General features: G+C 49.5%; 1 protein-coding gene across 1 annotated transcript in view; it reads right to left on the bottom strand.

Moving 5' to 3' along the window:
• Positions 1–15,104, bottom strand: part of Igf1r (insulin like growth factor 1 receptor) — a 280,439-nt gene extending 265,335 nt beyond the window's left edge. The window contains exon 1 of the mRNA XM_021634678.2: positions 14,967–15,104. Coding sequence (XP_021490353.1) covers positions 14,967–15,060 — 94 coding nt within the window. The 5' untranslated portion in view covers positions 15,061–15,104. The remainder of the gene's footprint in view (positions 1–14,966) is intronic.
• Positions 15,105–16,968: the final 1,864 nt, after the last annotated feature.

Here is a 16,968-nt window from a genome sequence, read left to right as displayed (position 1 = left end):
ACATCTGCCTCTGCTTCCTGAGCACTGGGGTTAAAGATATAGGCCACCACGCTTGGTCCCTTGATCTAGCTCTTACCTAGAAGCTATGTGACCTCCAGAAGCCCAATCCTTGAAAATGAGAAAGAAGAAAGAGATGCAGGGCTTTCACTTATCATAATGCATCAATCATCCATTTCTGTCATTAAACTGATTGGGCAGGGCACATGAGCCTTCTTTAAAAAAGTGTATTGGAGCCCAAATCTGTCTTCTGGAAGAAGATGCTTCAACCGTTCCCCAAAGGCAGGAGCAGGATGAGTAGGGTAAGTGGATAGAGGGATGGATAAATGGATGGATGGAAGGATGAGGAATGTTTCTGTCCCTTGGGAGGGTGTGAAACCCTCATGATCAAAACCAACAGGTACAGCTAAGAGGCAAGCATCAGATCAGTACACACCCAGAAAAGTGCTGTTTCCCATCCCTCTCTCACAAATATCTTCAACTGGATATTCCCCCTACCTTGAAGAGCAACATCAACCACCTCCTGATCTGTACAACAGGCAGAGCTCAAGGACTTTGTCTGCCATCTAACTCAGAGAGCACCTGTAAGACACCCAGAAGGTGGGTACTAGTTTCCTTCCATTTTCCTAGATGAGCAAAGTAGAGCAGCAGGGTAAGCAGGGCACAGCTTACCACTAGGCTTCTAAGTCAATAGCTCTGGGCTCGGGACTGAACCAAGTTCACCAAGCAAGACTGAGGAGGAAACGGCGACAGCCTGAGACCTACTTTGCTGAATTCAGTTTGGTGGGAGGCACTGAGTCACTTAATGACTTGAATTTCAGAACGCACTCACACTCCCACTTGCCAAGGCCCACAGACCAAATGATAACACCTTCCTAGGGCGCCTCACGTCTTACCACATTTCATACTCTAGTTGTGAGTGAAAATGAACAGTTCCAGTTGTAGACCAGGCAGTTGGTAGCTTTGATCCCCGGCTAAGGTCCTGCAATTTCTTCTCATCAAGAATCATGATGTAGCTGGGTGTGGTGGTGCACGCCTTTAATCCCAGCACTTGGGGAAAGGCAGAGGCAGTTGGATCAATGTGAGTTCGAGGCCAGCCTGGTCTACAAAGCAAGTCCAGAGCAGCCAAGGCCACATTTAAAAAAAAAAAAAAAAATCATGATGTACTCAGCCCACTTAGAAGTCATAAAGGACAAAAAACACCAGTAACCAGCCCAGACTGGGACAGAATGCTGGCAGGGGCCAGAAACCATCCTACCTAGTTGGACAGCACAATGGGGTAGCAGGGGCTGCTTTCCTGTCTCAGGCACTGAGAGCGAGGTTACTGCAGTATCACAGAGCAGGGCCAGCCTAGAAGGAAACAAGAGTCCCTTTTGGCCTGGGCTGCTCTGAAACTCAGAAAGGGGAACCCAGCAACCAACTGCAGGAGTGCCTACTTAGAGAGCCTGAACATTTACTTTGGGAGAAAAGAAACAAGCTTGACCGCGACCTCACCACTTTCCTGAAGTCCAGTTTTAATCAAAAGGTAACTCCTACAGTCTGCAGATGGCCTTCTAGTCCGAGGTCTCATTAGAAGCACGTTCCTCATCCTGTGCTTCCTTAAGGGCCTGCTTTGTGCTGCTGACCCCAGATCACTGCCAAGCCAGAGCCACTCTAGGCCACAATCTATACAGTCCCTTATTCTTGTCCCAGCGTCACATCTCACTGGAACACAACCCCAGCTCCCACCCAGGGAGGAACTCATCACTCCCCCCACTCCCACGCCACTGAACCAAGTCACTATGCAGTGTGTTCCACTCCTCAGATCCTGGGTCTAGTGAAGGCATGGCCCTCCCTGGTCCTATGCTCACTGCCTTCCTGTCTGTAACATCTCCAGCCTCCCGCACCAGAGTCCCACGGCAGCCTCTTGAAAGCTCTTATTCCTCTGATCACAATGCTCCAAACCCTTTAAGGTTCCCCATTATCCACCCGTCACTCAGCTTCCTCCAATGCACTTGGCTCTCACACCCACCTTCCACTCCCCCCATCTCCGGGGGCACCGTCTCCACCACTTTGAATTAAACACTGGGGGCACGATAGAGCTCCCTCATTCACTCAGCAGCTCAAAGACTGGACCTCCAGAGGCCAACCATGCATGTGTATATGTACGTGGGCATGTTTGTGTGTATGTATATACATGTTTATGTATTTATGTGTATGTGCGTATGTGTATATATGTATGTATATATGTATGTTTATGTGTGTGTATACATGTATATGTATGGTTTTGTTTTTTTTTGTTTTTGAACTCAAATCCCGTAATTCGGTGCTGAACACAAACTTCCCATTACGGTTTGACGGTATCTGAAATGAAGGAACCAGAAGTGCTTCCGAGATGGGGATGTTTGGATTCAGGAATATTTGCGTAGACTCTGCCAGCTGAGTAGCCCTAATCTGAAAACTAAAATCGGAAATTTTCTAGGCACTGAGAGAATGGTTACAAGTTCTAGATTCTGTAGCATTTCAGATTTCAAGCTAAGGCTGCTCTACTGCACTTGATTTTTCCCAACAAGACAACAAACTTTTCAGGGTAAAAGGGGGAGAAAAGGTCACTAAGCCTCCACATAGGAAACAGGGCTCTGTATCCTCCCCACTTCTAAGCTCTTACTTGTCTCAGGTGAGCCTTGACCCATGCTTCCAAAAACCTAACATTCAGACTTCCTAGAGTTTAATTATTATTTTATGTGTATTGGTGTCTGTCTGCACGTGCATCTGTAAGCCTTGTGTCTGCAGTGTCCATAGAAGCCAGAAGGCTATACGCTGTCGTGTGGGTGCTGGGGTTGGACCAGGGTTCTAATTCTAGGGCTCTGAACTAAGCCACCTTCTCCAGCCTTCACTTCTCAGATGTAAGCTAAAACAATAGACATGGCAAAGCTTTCCCTTCCACAGATTTCCCAGGGGCTGCTAGGAGCACCAGAAGACAGGACTCCCCAGGGCCCCACCGCAGTGTGGGAGGAGAAAAATCCAAGCATTCATTTGCTGGATGCCTTCTACTGTCTGTTTCTGCTGGGCATCTTAGAATTATTTTGCTAATTCCCTTGGCATATCTCCTGAGTGGCACTACTCCAACTTACAGGTGGGTACCAAGGTCCGTAACTTTCCTCTTTAGGAGTCCAGGCACCTGAGGAGAGCTGGCTTCCTCAAGGGCTGAGCAGGATGGTGAGCTCAGCTCCGTGGTGACTTCTAGAAAATGCTTTTTATATTAAGTCACATCTGATATAAGCAAACTAGATTCAATGATTCTGTTTACATTTTCTACAAGAAACAGATCACCCTGAATGTCTCCTCAGGAGCATCAGGTCTTTAGCCATGTTTTTTTTTTTTTTTGTTTTGTTTTGTTTTAATGGGGGGGGGTTATTAAGTTCAGGAGTCTCTTTACAGCATCCTGGACAAGTAAACTTCGTTCTTTTGGAGGCTGAAGAGGAAGCACATCTCACCTTCCCCAATGGCCTATGAAAAACTGATAGACCTCGTCAGGCACTTGAAAGACAAGAGTCTCTAAGACCTACCTATTATCCCTGCTGGGATGCAAGGGAACTTTTTGCTGGTCTCATCAAGAAAACAATACAAGAAGCAGAAGCAAACTTCTGTCCACATGAGACGCCAAGGGTCCAAACCTCCCTCCCTGGGAATCCATATCTCCCTGCCTTGTTTTGGGATCTGAAGGCTAAAAAAGCTTCACACCATCTCCAGGCCCTGGAGTCACTCCTGAAGAAGGGACGACCTCAGCAACAACAAGGGGAATAGAGGCCACCAGATCTCAGGCTCCACTAGAGATGGACACACAGACACATCAACTTGAAAACAACAACCATTAACCAGGCAGCTGGCTCCTAATGGTTCAATGCACACTACAAACAAAGGCATTGGTAATGGCAAATTATTCACTTCTTCTCATCTGTAAGAAGCTTAAGGAGCATGGTCACCAACGTCAGGGACACAAAACTAGACTTGCAGATGGTTTTTCTACTTCTGATTTTTTTGTTATTGTTGTTGTTCATTTCTACATACAAAAATGCCTAACCAATGGTTTAAAAGATCATTTTATTGCTTCTAAGTTCTATGTAGTGGTAACTGGTGTGATAAAATGTTTTCGAGGGCAAAGCTACTATGGCAAGGATGAGAGGAAAAGACTCACTGTAAAGGAACAGTGCATGCGTCCATGTGAATGGGTAGTGAAGGGGAAGGTGGTCCCTTTAAGAAATCTACCATTTCCTGAGCTCCTCTTACCCTCCAAGCATTGGGCTAGTCCTGGCATTCAAAGGTAGCATGGACCTGATGGTGGGGAAGAACGAGTTCCATGCATTGTGAGCAAGAAGTCAGAGAGTTCTACACACTGTTGACTGATTCTTAAAGGAGTATCATAATATGGCTGCCCCAGGCACTGGGGCAAACTTATGAATAATTCTTATACACCTCAGCAAAGTAAACTTTTTATTACAGAACATACATTTTTTTATTGAACACTTGCTATATGCTGTGCTGCATTCCAACTTAGGGCAGTCAAAATCAAGTATGTTATATGTCTGGCAATATTTAATGTCTCCTTGGGAAACAGCTGGTGGAGTTGCCTGAAATGTCTGTGAGGAGAGCAGGCTGTAGTCCTCTCTTAGCCTAGTAAATATCTCCAAGTTAAAATTAAATAGCGAAAAACAAACATGAAGGAACAAGTCCACTAGATTCAGCGTCACTGAGGAAATCGGAGAATAGATTCTGAAATTATCAATAAAATCTGAGGACAAACAGAAAAAAAACTCATTAAAGTGCAACCAATAGAGGACTGAGCTACACCAATGCAGTTATGTGTTATCAGGACCCCTGTTGGCGGAACATCTTGACTACAGAAAGTAGCCCAAGGGGACACACGTAAGAGTGAAATGTGAAGTGTTAGTACTTACTGAAGCACAACACTAAAACACAGGCCTTGCTCTATGAACATACCGTTCAAAATGAATTGGTAGTCTTTTTTAATACTGTAATCACCTCATTTGGGAGGGGGGCAAGCAAGTGGCACGGCATGCACATGGAGGTCACAGGACAACTTGTAGGAATCAGCTCTATCCTTCTATTGTGCTGAGTCCTGGGAACTGAACTCAGAGTCACAGGTTTGGCAGCAAGTTCCTTTACCGGCTGAGCCATCTTGCTGGCCCCTGCAGTAATTTGTTTAATCTCTCATCTCAAAAGAAATATTTTAAAACCCAACACACATAAAAGTTCCGTGGCATGGGGGAGGGGACTGTTAGTGCTCTAAGACACTCTATCTGGGATCTATAGGAAGGGATTTGGGTTCATCACTTTGGAATGCTTTACCTCTCTGATTCGCTCACTGAACAGTGAACAAGCAGCCTTGTGCTCTCTAAAGAAGCCTGAAGTATCACTATGTCTTGCAATTACTTCCCAGGAACCACACCAGCAAGGAAAAGCTGAGGCAATTTGGGAGGATTTGGTTCTTCTTCTCCTCCGGACAACACCTACTTCAGTCAGGGAGGTGGCTGAACTTAGTGTGGCCACTAGATGGCGACTATGCATTGGTGAGATGGACAAAGCCCACACTGGACACGTCTAAGACCCTGGCAGAAACTAACAGACAGAAGGATTAAGGAAGAAAACTACAACAAAAGGGAAAAATGGAAGGTGAACTGAGAGGAGCCGGTTACACTCACAGGACAAAAATATAAAATGATAGAACCTAGAAGGGTTTAACACTTTTTGTTTGGGTTTTGATTTTCTGAGACAAGGTCTACTATGTAGCGTTGGCTGGCCCAGAACTCAGTATGTAGCCCAGGCTGGCCTCAAACTCAAAGAGAGTCACCTGCCTCTGCTTCCCAAGTGGTAGGATTAAAGGCCTGTGCCACCATGCCTGGCTGGGTTTAATTTATTTGTGTGTGTGTGTGTGTGTGTGTGTGTGTATTTGTTGAGGGTTGGGAGTGCAAGCTTTGGAGTCCCAGGGATCAAATCCTGTTCTCTAGGCTTGATGGCGTCATCTCACCAACCTGACTTAACTATTTTATAAACAGAATTCATCCTTGTGAAGCTCCCTAGCTCCTTAGTTACGTCACACTTGCTATGTGCCAGGCTCCACACAACTAAGGGTGGAAAACAGGGAATGTGCCCTCTACTGCCAGTACTATGGAAGAAAGTCTCTGCTTGATGATGGCACATCTACAAGACAGAAGCAGGTCAAGCCCAAGGGTTTAGTAGCCAGGTTCAGCTGTGAGCACATACACAAGTTCTAGTAAAATCACCTTTTCACAGATGAGGAAACAAAACCACAGAAGATTTACTTGATTGAGCTGCCAAGGAATTAACACTGAAGCTGGCCTCTCTTTTGACTTCTCCCTTATTGTAAGCGATGACCGTCAGGACAAAGCACAAGGCATCCCTACCAATGACCCCAGCAGTGTTTGAACTCAAAGGGAGGAAGGGGAAGGTCAGATCTATGCCATTAGGGAAATGGTAGTAGACAGCCTCAATGAAGGAGAAAGAAGCAGTTAGGAAATACAGGATGGCATCTCTTACATACTAAATCATAGGACATCCTGGGGGCTGGGAGGAGTTGACCAACATTGTACCCTATAAATATATTAGAAAATAATTCTATTTTTCTGTTTAGTGAGACAAGGAAAATCTTCTTTCACAATCATTTTGAGTCTCCAACATGTTTGTAAAAACCAAGAAAAGTTAAACGGCATAGATCAGGGAACCGATGGACAACTAAAAAGAATCTAGACCCAGGGGACCTTTCAGGGCTCTGGAGTAGCACTTCCCATGTCCAGTGTGGGGAGAGGACAGAAGAATGAAGCAGAAATCCCACCAAGCCACAGAAACAGAGCAAAAGCCTGGGTGAAGAAGGACCACAGCTTCCTCACACAAAAGCCAGGGCAATACCTGACAGCAAGGTCTTGCTAAGAATCTATTATATCCCAATACCAGGCTATTGGGCCTTGGACTCAGACTCATCTGTGGCACAGAGTGAGGACCCAGCGTTGGCAAGTACACCAAGCCCAGGAATGGCCACAGTGCTTAGAACTAGCTCAGAGGCCAGCTGAGTGTGTCCTCTCTAAGGGTTGAGATGCAGGTCTGGACTGGATGGGGGGTGGAGCTGGAGATAGGCAAATCTACGTGATTTCAAGTGACTCAGTGAGGTTGAGAGGAAACACTCAATTAACCAGTCTCTTCAGAAAAGGGCAGGCTGCAGAGCTGAGGTTAACTAGGATTTCCATGTCGAGCCAATCTTGGTGTCTGAAAAGCTCACTGACCAGCACGTTAGAAGGAACGGCGAGAACACAGCATCCAACTGAGAAAGGCCACTCTTAACAAACGAGACCCTGTGATTCCGCTCCTCGACACCGTGGCTCAACAGGCACCGGGAAGCCATTCCCTTCCAAAAGTGTACAACAAAACCATGAATGGGGCTTCCCTTCAGGTCCTGAGTGTGGGAGCCTGTGTATCACCACTGTGCAACGATGCCCAGAGAAAACAAGCAGAGAGAATAAACATTACATCGCACAGATGGACATGGGCACAACTGATGAAGACTTCACTGTCTAAATATAGTGGACAGCTAGTGACTCAGAATGCTCTCGTCAAACTTCCAGTCAACCGGATGGATGGTTTTCAGCTGGAATTTCTACAGATGCTTCCTAGTTTTTTTTCAGCTAATTATCAAAATAATTCAAATTAGGAGAAATATTCCTGTGTATTAACTCACTGCTACCTAATTATCATCAGGCTTCTGTGTCTTCAAGTGACTGAAACTGGTAACGTCTCATTTACTCAAACAAAAACCCTCCCAATGATCAATTTATAGACAAGCAAAAGTAGACATGCAAAACGCTCCAGGGACTTTCAAGTTCTGGGCTACAAAATATTTATGCCTTAATACCATGAAACATATGTGTTACCCACATAAAGATTAATTTTAAAAATGACCATTCCAAAGCCAGCTTAAAGAAAGTGCCATGTTTAAAAATAAACTGGCAAGTTTAAGTACAGAGAAGCCCAAGAGCTATGCACCTCAGTCAATGCAGATGTAGAAATATACGCGTGCACATCTGGACACACAACTGTGAGTACCTGGTACTATGTAACTCTTGCAGTGAGATACAAAGTAACAAAATAAAGCTTGAAGTTTCCCGTTCCGACTGCCACCAGGAATTTTCTGCAATAATGATAAACTACTATCTAAAAACACCTAAAGAAAACGTCCAGTCAAGGGTGGTGGCACCAGGCCTTGAACACTGAGGCAGGAGGAAAGTGAGTTTAAGACCAGTGAGAGCTACACAGCAAGACCATCTCTAGAAAAACAAGACCAAGAAAGCAAACTCCAGTTCTCTCAAAAGCCATGTCTGTCATCCATCACCAAGTAAACAATTTGAGGCTGGCATTCTTCTCTCTGTAATACATGCTTCCAACATGATCACCTTCTCCTTCTGTGAGTGGCTGCCAGATACCCCGAGGGAGAAACTGCATCAGGCCTATCAGGAGGCACACAGAGGAGAGACCGTCCCTAAGCCTCAAAAGAACACAACCCATACCAGCATCGACCAAGTTGAGAATAAATATAAAATCGAACAACAAGCAGGGTGGTGGCGGCGGCACACGCCTTTAATCCCAGCACTCAGGAGGCAGAGGCAGGTGGATCTCTGGGGGCTCGAGGCCAGCCTGGTCTACAAAGCTAGTCCAGGACAGCCAAGGCTACACTGAGAAACCCTGCCTCAGGAAAACAAAACAAACAAACAAAACAACGGAACTGCAGCATCTTATCCTGTGGAAATTACGGGAGCTGTTCATCCCTCGTCATTAAGAGATGCTACTTTCTGTTCTATTCGAGTAACATCTGAATAGCAATCTGTGGGTTTACAAATCCTTAGTCTGGGACCCGAAAGAAAGAAAAATTAAAGCCTTTCACTAGCTTCTGAGTTCTTTAAACAAACATGGCAATAATTTCCACGGTTCCATTTATACTCAGAAAAACTAATGCTAAGGCTCATTATGGTATCAGTATTTCTAACCTAGAGAACAGAGCCTTGTGAGTACTCAGCACCTATTTAAGGAAGGTGGTAGATGAATTCTCAACTCAAGCAGAGACAAACCAACTTGGGACTCTGAACTCAATCATTTTAATAAAGCGTACGTGAAACTGGCATAGATGAAAAGGAAATCTGAAGAAGTGTACAATTCGAATGACTAAAAATAAACAGCATCTTCAAAAATCACCAAATCAAAGACATTAATATTTTCAGTTAAATAAGTCCAAACAATTTAACAAAAGAAACAGACTTAATCATGTCTAGGGAATAAGCACCTTCTGAGACAATGAACTGACTTTTCTTAAAGGTCTTTTGTTGACTAACCATTTTATACAAACCCATGCTCTGAACAAATCAGCTCCGTGGGACCAGGGTCTTGGTAGGCACATGTACATGTTTCAATCTTTAAACTTTACAAATAGTGGACATCTGCCATGTCCTCAATGTCCACAGAACTCTGTGTCACCACAGACTAGGACTGCCTCCATCCCAGATCACCCATCTTTACAAGGAACTGAAAACTTCCTCTTGCTGACCTGCGGCCAAACACTATTTACAGGAGGCTCTGAGTGCGCCATCCGCTGCACAGCCTGTTGTCTTTCAAGTGCATTTCCTTCAGACATCTCAGACGGAGAAGTCAAGAGCCGGAGCCACAGCACATGTGTAAGTACTACATAGTTGGTACAGCTGAAAAAGAGCTTGTTTCTGGGGCTCGGATAGCACCTGTCATACAAAGCAAGCAGGCCTCTGGGCACAAATACCTCTTCCATGAACTAGAGGTGAGTTTTAAATAAGTTTTGAAAAACAAATGGGAGAAAAACCGGTCTTGTATGCTTTATGATTAAAAAAAAAAAAAAAAACAAAAAAAAAAAACCAAGTCTTTTAAGGTATAATTGCCTCCCCATCTCATTCTTAACCCTCACACTTAATATTAAAAAACCAGTCCATTCATTTATTAAATTACAAAAGACCTGAAATTCTGAACCCTTTCTAATTATTTCTCAAAACTGTGAGCAATGTGTGCGTGGAGAGCACCTCTGAAACAGACCCCGCCTTTCTTGAAATCTAAATCATGCCAGGAGACATTTATGAACATACCCGTGGCTGTTATTTTCACTTCTGTTGTTGTCTTGATTTTTGAGACAAGGTTTCGCCACACAGCACAGACTGCCCTCAATCTGGTGATCCTTCTGCCTCAGACTCCTGAGTGCTAGGGTTATGAGAACTAGGTGCATGCATAGACTCAGCATGATGCTACACACACACTTTTAATCACAACCGTCACACCAGTGTCAGAGACTGATCAGGTGGCCTGATCATATGCCATGGTCTGTGGTAAAATTCCAATACAAGAGAGCGTGGAATAGGTTATGAACAGTGTGACACTGGCTGCCCAGCAGACCAGCCAAGCCTACAGCCACGTTTTTAAAGGGCCTTTAAAATGCACCCCACCATGGATTTGAACACTGTGTGCCGGTTTTTCGAGTAACTTCTTTTTATGCAAATACATGGAAAGTGCCCCAAAGGCAACAGCAAAGAAAGTCCTTTTTCTGTTGGTGAATGCAATGCCTAACATGAATTCGGCTTTCATACAGTAGGTGCTCGCTAACTGCTGCTGGAAGTACTTTTCATACAAACTGATGAGACCAGATTAAAAGGAAAACAAAATTCCCTTGAGGGGCTCCGGAAGGAAGGAAGGAAGGAAGGAAGGAAGGAAGGAAGGAAGGAAGGAAGGAAGGAAGGAAGGAAGGACAAAGAGTGAAGAAGGTACAGCTGATGCTCATTACTGACCTACCTACCTTGCAAGGATACCAAGAGCGGGAAATATTTTCATCAATAAAAACCATGAGTCAAAGACCAAAACCCAATGGAAACATGCAAACATTACTTTCTAGGTCTGTGCCTATGGAAAAGGCAAAGTACATTTAGATAGAGGCACAACAGTTTGGGGAGGAAAAGAACAAAATGAAAACAACAACAACAAAAAATACACTTGACTGTATTCCTAAAATTTATAAGAAATTTTAATTTTTCATTTAAAAAAATTAAATATAGGCTACTGAACAACAACTGTAACCAATCAAGACCCACCTGCCCTGATTCTGGAGTCTTTAAGAAATAAAAATTTTCAGTTAAGAAAAGAAAAAGATGCACCGGTGCCCTGAAGTGAGGTATTCCTCCTCTGCCATCACTACCACCTGCAGTTACTACAGGAGAGAAACAACTCCCTCTCCTGCTACAAACAGCACATTATGTCTTTGTTGGAAAACTGTAGATATAAACAGGGCCCTGGCTTGGGTTCCTAAGCCCTACAGATCTTCATGTCAGGTTCAGTTTGAGTTTTTTTACTGACGGAAAAAAAAAAAATCTTACTTTCATTGGCATTTGTGTGTTGCTGCTTCAAATTCAACCCCTCAATTACCAAGCTAAGTGAGAGCAGGAATTTTTTTTTTCTGCTTGTCTGTCTCTTGCCTGGCATCCAATCCCTGCTGTTACAACTTCAATTATCAATTTGTTGTATTGCAGTAATTCATGGATCTTAAAAGCTCATGAATTTAAAGAAAAAAAAAGGCAACACCAACCTTCATTAATGTTTACTTATCTTAGTCAAATCTTAGGCAGCATAATGTATTCTTCTCGATCTTTGCAAATTTAAACCAAAACAAAACAGGTTCGGAGGTCATTCACAGACCCTGAGCCACGGTTTTCAAGCATGAGTTCAATGTTTGTAGTAGATTCAGAGTTGTACAACCACCACCACAAACTAAGACTAGAACACTTCCATCAAACCCTCCAAAAGAAATCCTGTGCCCCTTAACAGTCACTCTCCAGCCTGTCCTCCCCTAGCACCTGGAGAGCAATTCCTGTCTCCACGGATTGGCTGAACATTTCACATAAATGGAATCATACAGGATTTGGTGTTTTATCACGTACTTTATCTGTAAGACTTCATGGCCCGCTATTCAACCCTGGCATATTTCAGAGAATTTTTTTCCTAACCCTTTTGACAATCCAAACATATGACATTTTAAACTTCAAGTCCTGAACCCCCACCGTTCTGTCCCTCCACAAAGTACCGTTGACTTGCTACTTCCCTGAAGAAAAACCTAAACTATAATTTACTAGTTAGATTCTTCCAAAAGTTCTTATTCTGGATTCTCCTTCTGGTAGGTAATAAAGCACTATCTTCTTTAAACACCAACATTTCACATACCTCCCTTCCTCTGACAACGGGATGTTGCTGGCCACAATAACTCTAAAGTGCATGCTGATTCTCAAAACAGAAAACAGCCGCAGATGATCCAGCTGCCACTCAAAACTCCCCACCTCCCCTGTGTAGGTCTGCTGACTCTCCTGCTACAAAGCAAACATGTCTGCAGGGTTGCCTTTGCTTCAAGAAACATCCACCCTCCCAAGCTAAGGATCAAAACACCCCACTGCTGTCCACACTCCAAAGAACCACCAATCCCTACATCCAACACCAGCGAGTGAACCAGCGTGGCTCGAAGACTGCCTCTGCTGGCTCGGAGGGGCTTACTCCTGAGTGACGTGGTCTAGCACCGCTCAGGCTTAAACGCTGTGAACAGGAGGGAAGCGCAGATACTGCCTTCAGCAGGCCCTAACCAGGATCCTGGGTGCTTTCTAGCCATCCATCACATTTAAAGGAACTGACCATCATAAAAGAGGCCTCAGGAAGCGCTTGCTCATCAAGGGATTAAAAACAATACATATTAAAGTACCCTGCTCCTGAAGCCCTCCTTCTGCACACGCACGCGCGCGCGCGTACACACACACACACACACACACACACACACACAAAATCCTTCGTGAAGACCCAGCCCCAAGGCCATCGCCGCTGCTTTGCATTTCAGAACTTCTACTATTAAATAACAAAAGTAGAGAAAGTACACAGTACAATAGGATGCCATAGTCAAATGGACTTGTTCTTAGTGATTTCTAAACCATATTTAGTCCTTAAAGGCTAGTAATCCTCCCTCCCTCCCACCCCCCTCCCCAAACACCGTCTAAGCGCCTGAGCAGAAAGGAGCCAGAAGCCTTTCGCCCAATCCAGTGTGCTCAAAGTTTGGAAAACAAAGGACAGGAGAGCCCAGATTTGTGGGGTCGGCCCAGTCTGCGCCTTACTCTAGGCAGTAAATACCTACAGTTCTTTAAAGATCTGCTCTACTCCACCGCAGACGGTTCTTAAAAGAGGTTCAAGGGTTTGTTTATAGAAACAGCCTTTGTGAACCGCCCAAGCGGTGGGCCGCACGCTCCACGCAGCCTCCACCGTCCCCCCACCTCGCTAACTCCTCAAGGCTAGGTCGTGATTTCTCGAAGTTAATGGGCACCACCTGCATACATTCTGCAAACATTACTCATCTGCACGCCCTCACTTCCCCAGCCCCAACTCGAAGACTGCATTTAAACTTTTAATCGTGTTCAAATTACTCTACCATCTCAAAAGCACCAGTATGCCACACTTTTTTTCTCTCTGGAGAACAAAACCCCCTCCTCCTCCTACCCCCATACACTGTGGAGAGTTCTCACTCCCAGAGACAGACCCCCCCACGTACACACCTACTCCTACCCGACACCATCAAAACAAAAGCTATCAGATTGCAAGCGATAGCGAGCGTGGAGCGATACTGCTTATTAAGTGAGTACAAAGGAAGTGCGGGGCGGGGGTTTGGCAGTGCAACACAACTCTGGCCACAACAAAACCGAGGCCAGGGCTCCGCGCTCGCAAAACAAAACAACCACCCCTCCACTACCACCCTCCGGATCCTGACGGAGCTCAAACCACCGCACGCGACACCCCTCGCCCAGGCCAGGAGGCCAGGTGTCCCCTCGTGGCCGTGTGGCTGTGGATGCACCTAAATCCGCGCCGAGAGCACGTGTGTGTGGAAAAGCACGTCGGCTCTGCACATGGGCTGGCGTCCCTACCACCTCTTACTTACACACTTCTAGGAAGAAGTGTCCAAGGGCTGCGTAGAAAATGAGTCTGCCCAAGGACCCCCCAAGCTGGAGATCCAGTCCCCCCCACTACCAGCCCCCACCCCCAAGAAGAAGTCTGAAGGTCCTAAGCTCACACTTATCTAGGGAAAACACACCTCGCACCCCCGGGGCCACACCGGGCGGCCCCGAAGCACTAAGCCATGGGGGAAAGAGGGACTAGACGCCCACAGGCTCCTGAGATGCGAAAGGCCAAGAACCCGAGGGGCCTGATGGGCCAAACAAGTTGGGCGACTGGAGGCCGCGCGGCGATGTTTGGAAACGTGTCCTGGGGCCGCGAGGCCTCCCCACCCCGCACCTCCCCCTCGGAGACAACTTGCGCCCCGCGGGGCGGGAGGCTCCCGCTCGCTGCCACAGCGCACTAGGTCTACCCCAGCAGCCACCCGCCGAGAGCCTCCAAGGGTGCTGTCACCATGGTGCGCCGCGCGGGATGGGCGCGGGATGGGCGCTGGGTGCGGAGCAGCGCGCCAGGACGGCGGGGGGGGTGGGTGTAAGGACAGACACAAGGGTGGCGGGACCCTGGGGCCCACCCGGAGGCCAACTTCCCCGGCAAGTGCCCACGCGGCTGCCCCGGAACCGCAGGGGGGCGAGCGCTGCCCACCTACCAGGCCGCGCGCGGGACAGCGCTCCCGGGACAGCGAAAGAGAAAGCCCCGAGGCCCCTTCCGCGCGCGGATGCGCTGAGCTGGGGCCTGTGGGGCTCCGGAGCCCTGAACTCGGGCCCCGGTCCTCCCCGGCCTTCCGGGAGAGCCCCACCCTCCCTCCGCTCCCCGGCCCCGGACTCCCGACAGCTGCGCCCGTGGCAACTGAGTTTTCCCCGAACAGGGCGCAGCCCCTCGGAGGAAAAGTTCCCGCAGTGGCCGCGGGCGGCGGGCGAAATACTCACTTTCTCCACTCGTCGGCCAGAGCGAGAGCGCGGCGGAGAGAAACACGAGCCCCCACAGCGAGGTCGGGGACCCTCCTCCGGAGCCAGACTTCATTCCTTTTATTTGGGACGAAATTCCCTTTTCTCAAAAAAAAATTAAAAAAAAAAAGGAAAAGAAAAAAAAAGAAAAAGAAAAGTCTCCAACTCAGTCCTCACTCTCGTCCGAACGGCAGAAGCGCAGGCGACGGTCCTCGGGAGGCGGCGTGGACAGGGCGGGTGGCGCGGGGCGGCCCCTCAGCGCCGGCAGCAGCGGCCCACGGCGCGGCGGAGTCGGGAAGCCGGGGCGCGCCGGGGCGGGCTGTCGGCGTCGTCGGCCTCCATTTGCAAACCCAGAGATGCAGGAGAGGGGGGAAAAACTGTACAGAGAGAGGAGCGGAGCCCAGATCGCCGCGGGCGGGGACAAACGTGTCCCCCCCCCTCCCGATCCCCGGAGGGAGCGACCGCCCGAGCCTCCGCGGCAGGAAAGCGCGACGCAGTTGGCGAGACTGGTCCGAAGTCCCGGGCGCGGGCGAGGCCGGCGAGGGGCAGAAATGCGGAGTGGAAATGAATGAGCGGCTCCCCCTCCTCCGGCTCCTCCTCCTCCTCCTCCTCCGGGCTCCGCTCGCCGCCGCCTCCTCCCTCAGCGCCGCCGCCGCCGCCGCCGCCGCCGCCGCCGCGAGCTCCTTCCCAAATCCAGGACACACACAAAGCGGCGGCCGCGCACCACTCGGCACTCCCGCCGCCCCGCGTCGGCCCCCACCCGCCGCCGACTCCGTGCGCGGGGGCCCCGGCTCGCTGAAGGTCAAAGCCGAGCACGCCGCGCGCCGTGGAGCCCTCGCAGGCACGGGAGAGGCGTGGAGGGTCCGGGGAGCGGGGCCGAGGGTCTGCGAGCGCCGGGCGCGCCGGGACAGGCTCGCTGGCTGCTTCCCCGTCGCTCGCCTCTCTCGAGTTCGCCCGGTGCGCTCGCTCCTCCTCGGTTCCCCCCCTCCTCCTCCTTTTTTTTTTTTTTTTTTTTTCCGCTCAGCGGAGTTAATGCTGGTAAACAAGAGCCTCAGCCTCAGCCGCGCCGCGCCGCCGCCGCCGCCGCCGCCGCCACACACTGGGGGCTCTACGCGCGCGCTCTCGGGGTCGCGCACACGGGCCCGCGCGCACCCTCCGAGCGGCCACCGCCGCAGTCCCGGCGCGCCGAGGAGGGCTGGGCCCCGGCTCGGCGGGCGCCAAAAGCCGGAGTCCGGGATCGCAGGGACGTGCGGAGCGGGAGCGCGGGCGTCGGGGGACCGGGCTGGAGAGGCACCGCCCCCCGCGCGCCTCCACCCGCGCCGGCCCCCGCGCGCTCCCCGAGCCACGCGCGCGCCCACGCTTCCGCCCCCACCCGCACTGCGCCGGCCGGCCCTGTACGCGCCCTCCCCTCCCGCAGGACTCCGAAAAACAATGCCCCGGGGCGCCGGTGGGACTCGGTAGCCGGGGAGGCGGCGGCGGGGCGGGCGGGCTGCGGGTGCGGTGGGCGGGGAGTGCGGCCCCGGAGCTTCATTGAAAACAACAACAGCGCGGCTGGAGAGCGCGCCGGCCCCGCTCGGTGAAAAAGCTTCATTGTTTCTTGCAGCTGTTGCAAAATAAATAAGTGCGTGCATGCGGCATCTTTTTTTTTTTTTTTTCTCGCGGCGTGGTGGAGAGCCCGGTCGCGGCGGGAGGGGGGTCACACCTGGGGGACAGGGGACCCCTGAAGGCTGCTGCTACGCAGGGCACTTTCCACGCCGAGCTCGGGCGCCCGTGGCGGGCGGCGCTCCCCGGCTGTTCCGGTGCTTGCGCGCAGTCGGGGAGCGGACGGGGTGCGGTCCGCGTGGCCCTGTTCTCGGAGAGCACGGCGAGTCCACCGCGGGCCCCGAGCCCTGGAACGGGGACCCAGACAGGCGGCCCCTCGTGCCCAGGGCGGGCGCGTCTCCGTGGCGGCCGCCAGAGGGCGCGACGGCCGCCCGGGAGGCTG

Source organism: Meriones unguiculatus, chromosome 14 (genome assembly GCF_030254825.1).
Source record: "Meriones unguiculatus strain TT.TT164.6M chromosome 14, Bangor_MerUng_6.1, whole genome shotgun sequence".
Lineage (NCBI taxonomy): Eukaryota > Metazoa > Chordata > Mammalia > Rodentia > Muridae > Meriones > Meriones unguiculatus.
Note: the sequence above shows the minus strand (reverse complement) of the source record. Positions and strands in the feature narration are given on the sequence as shown.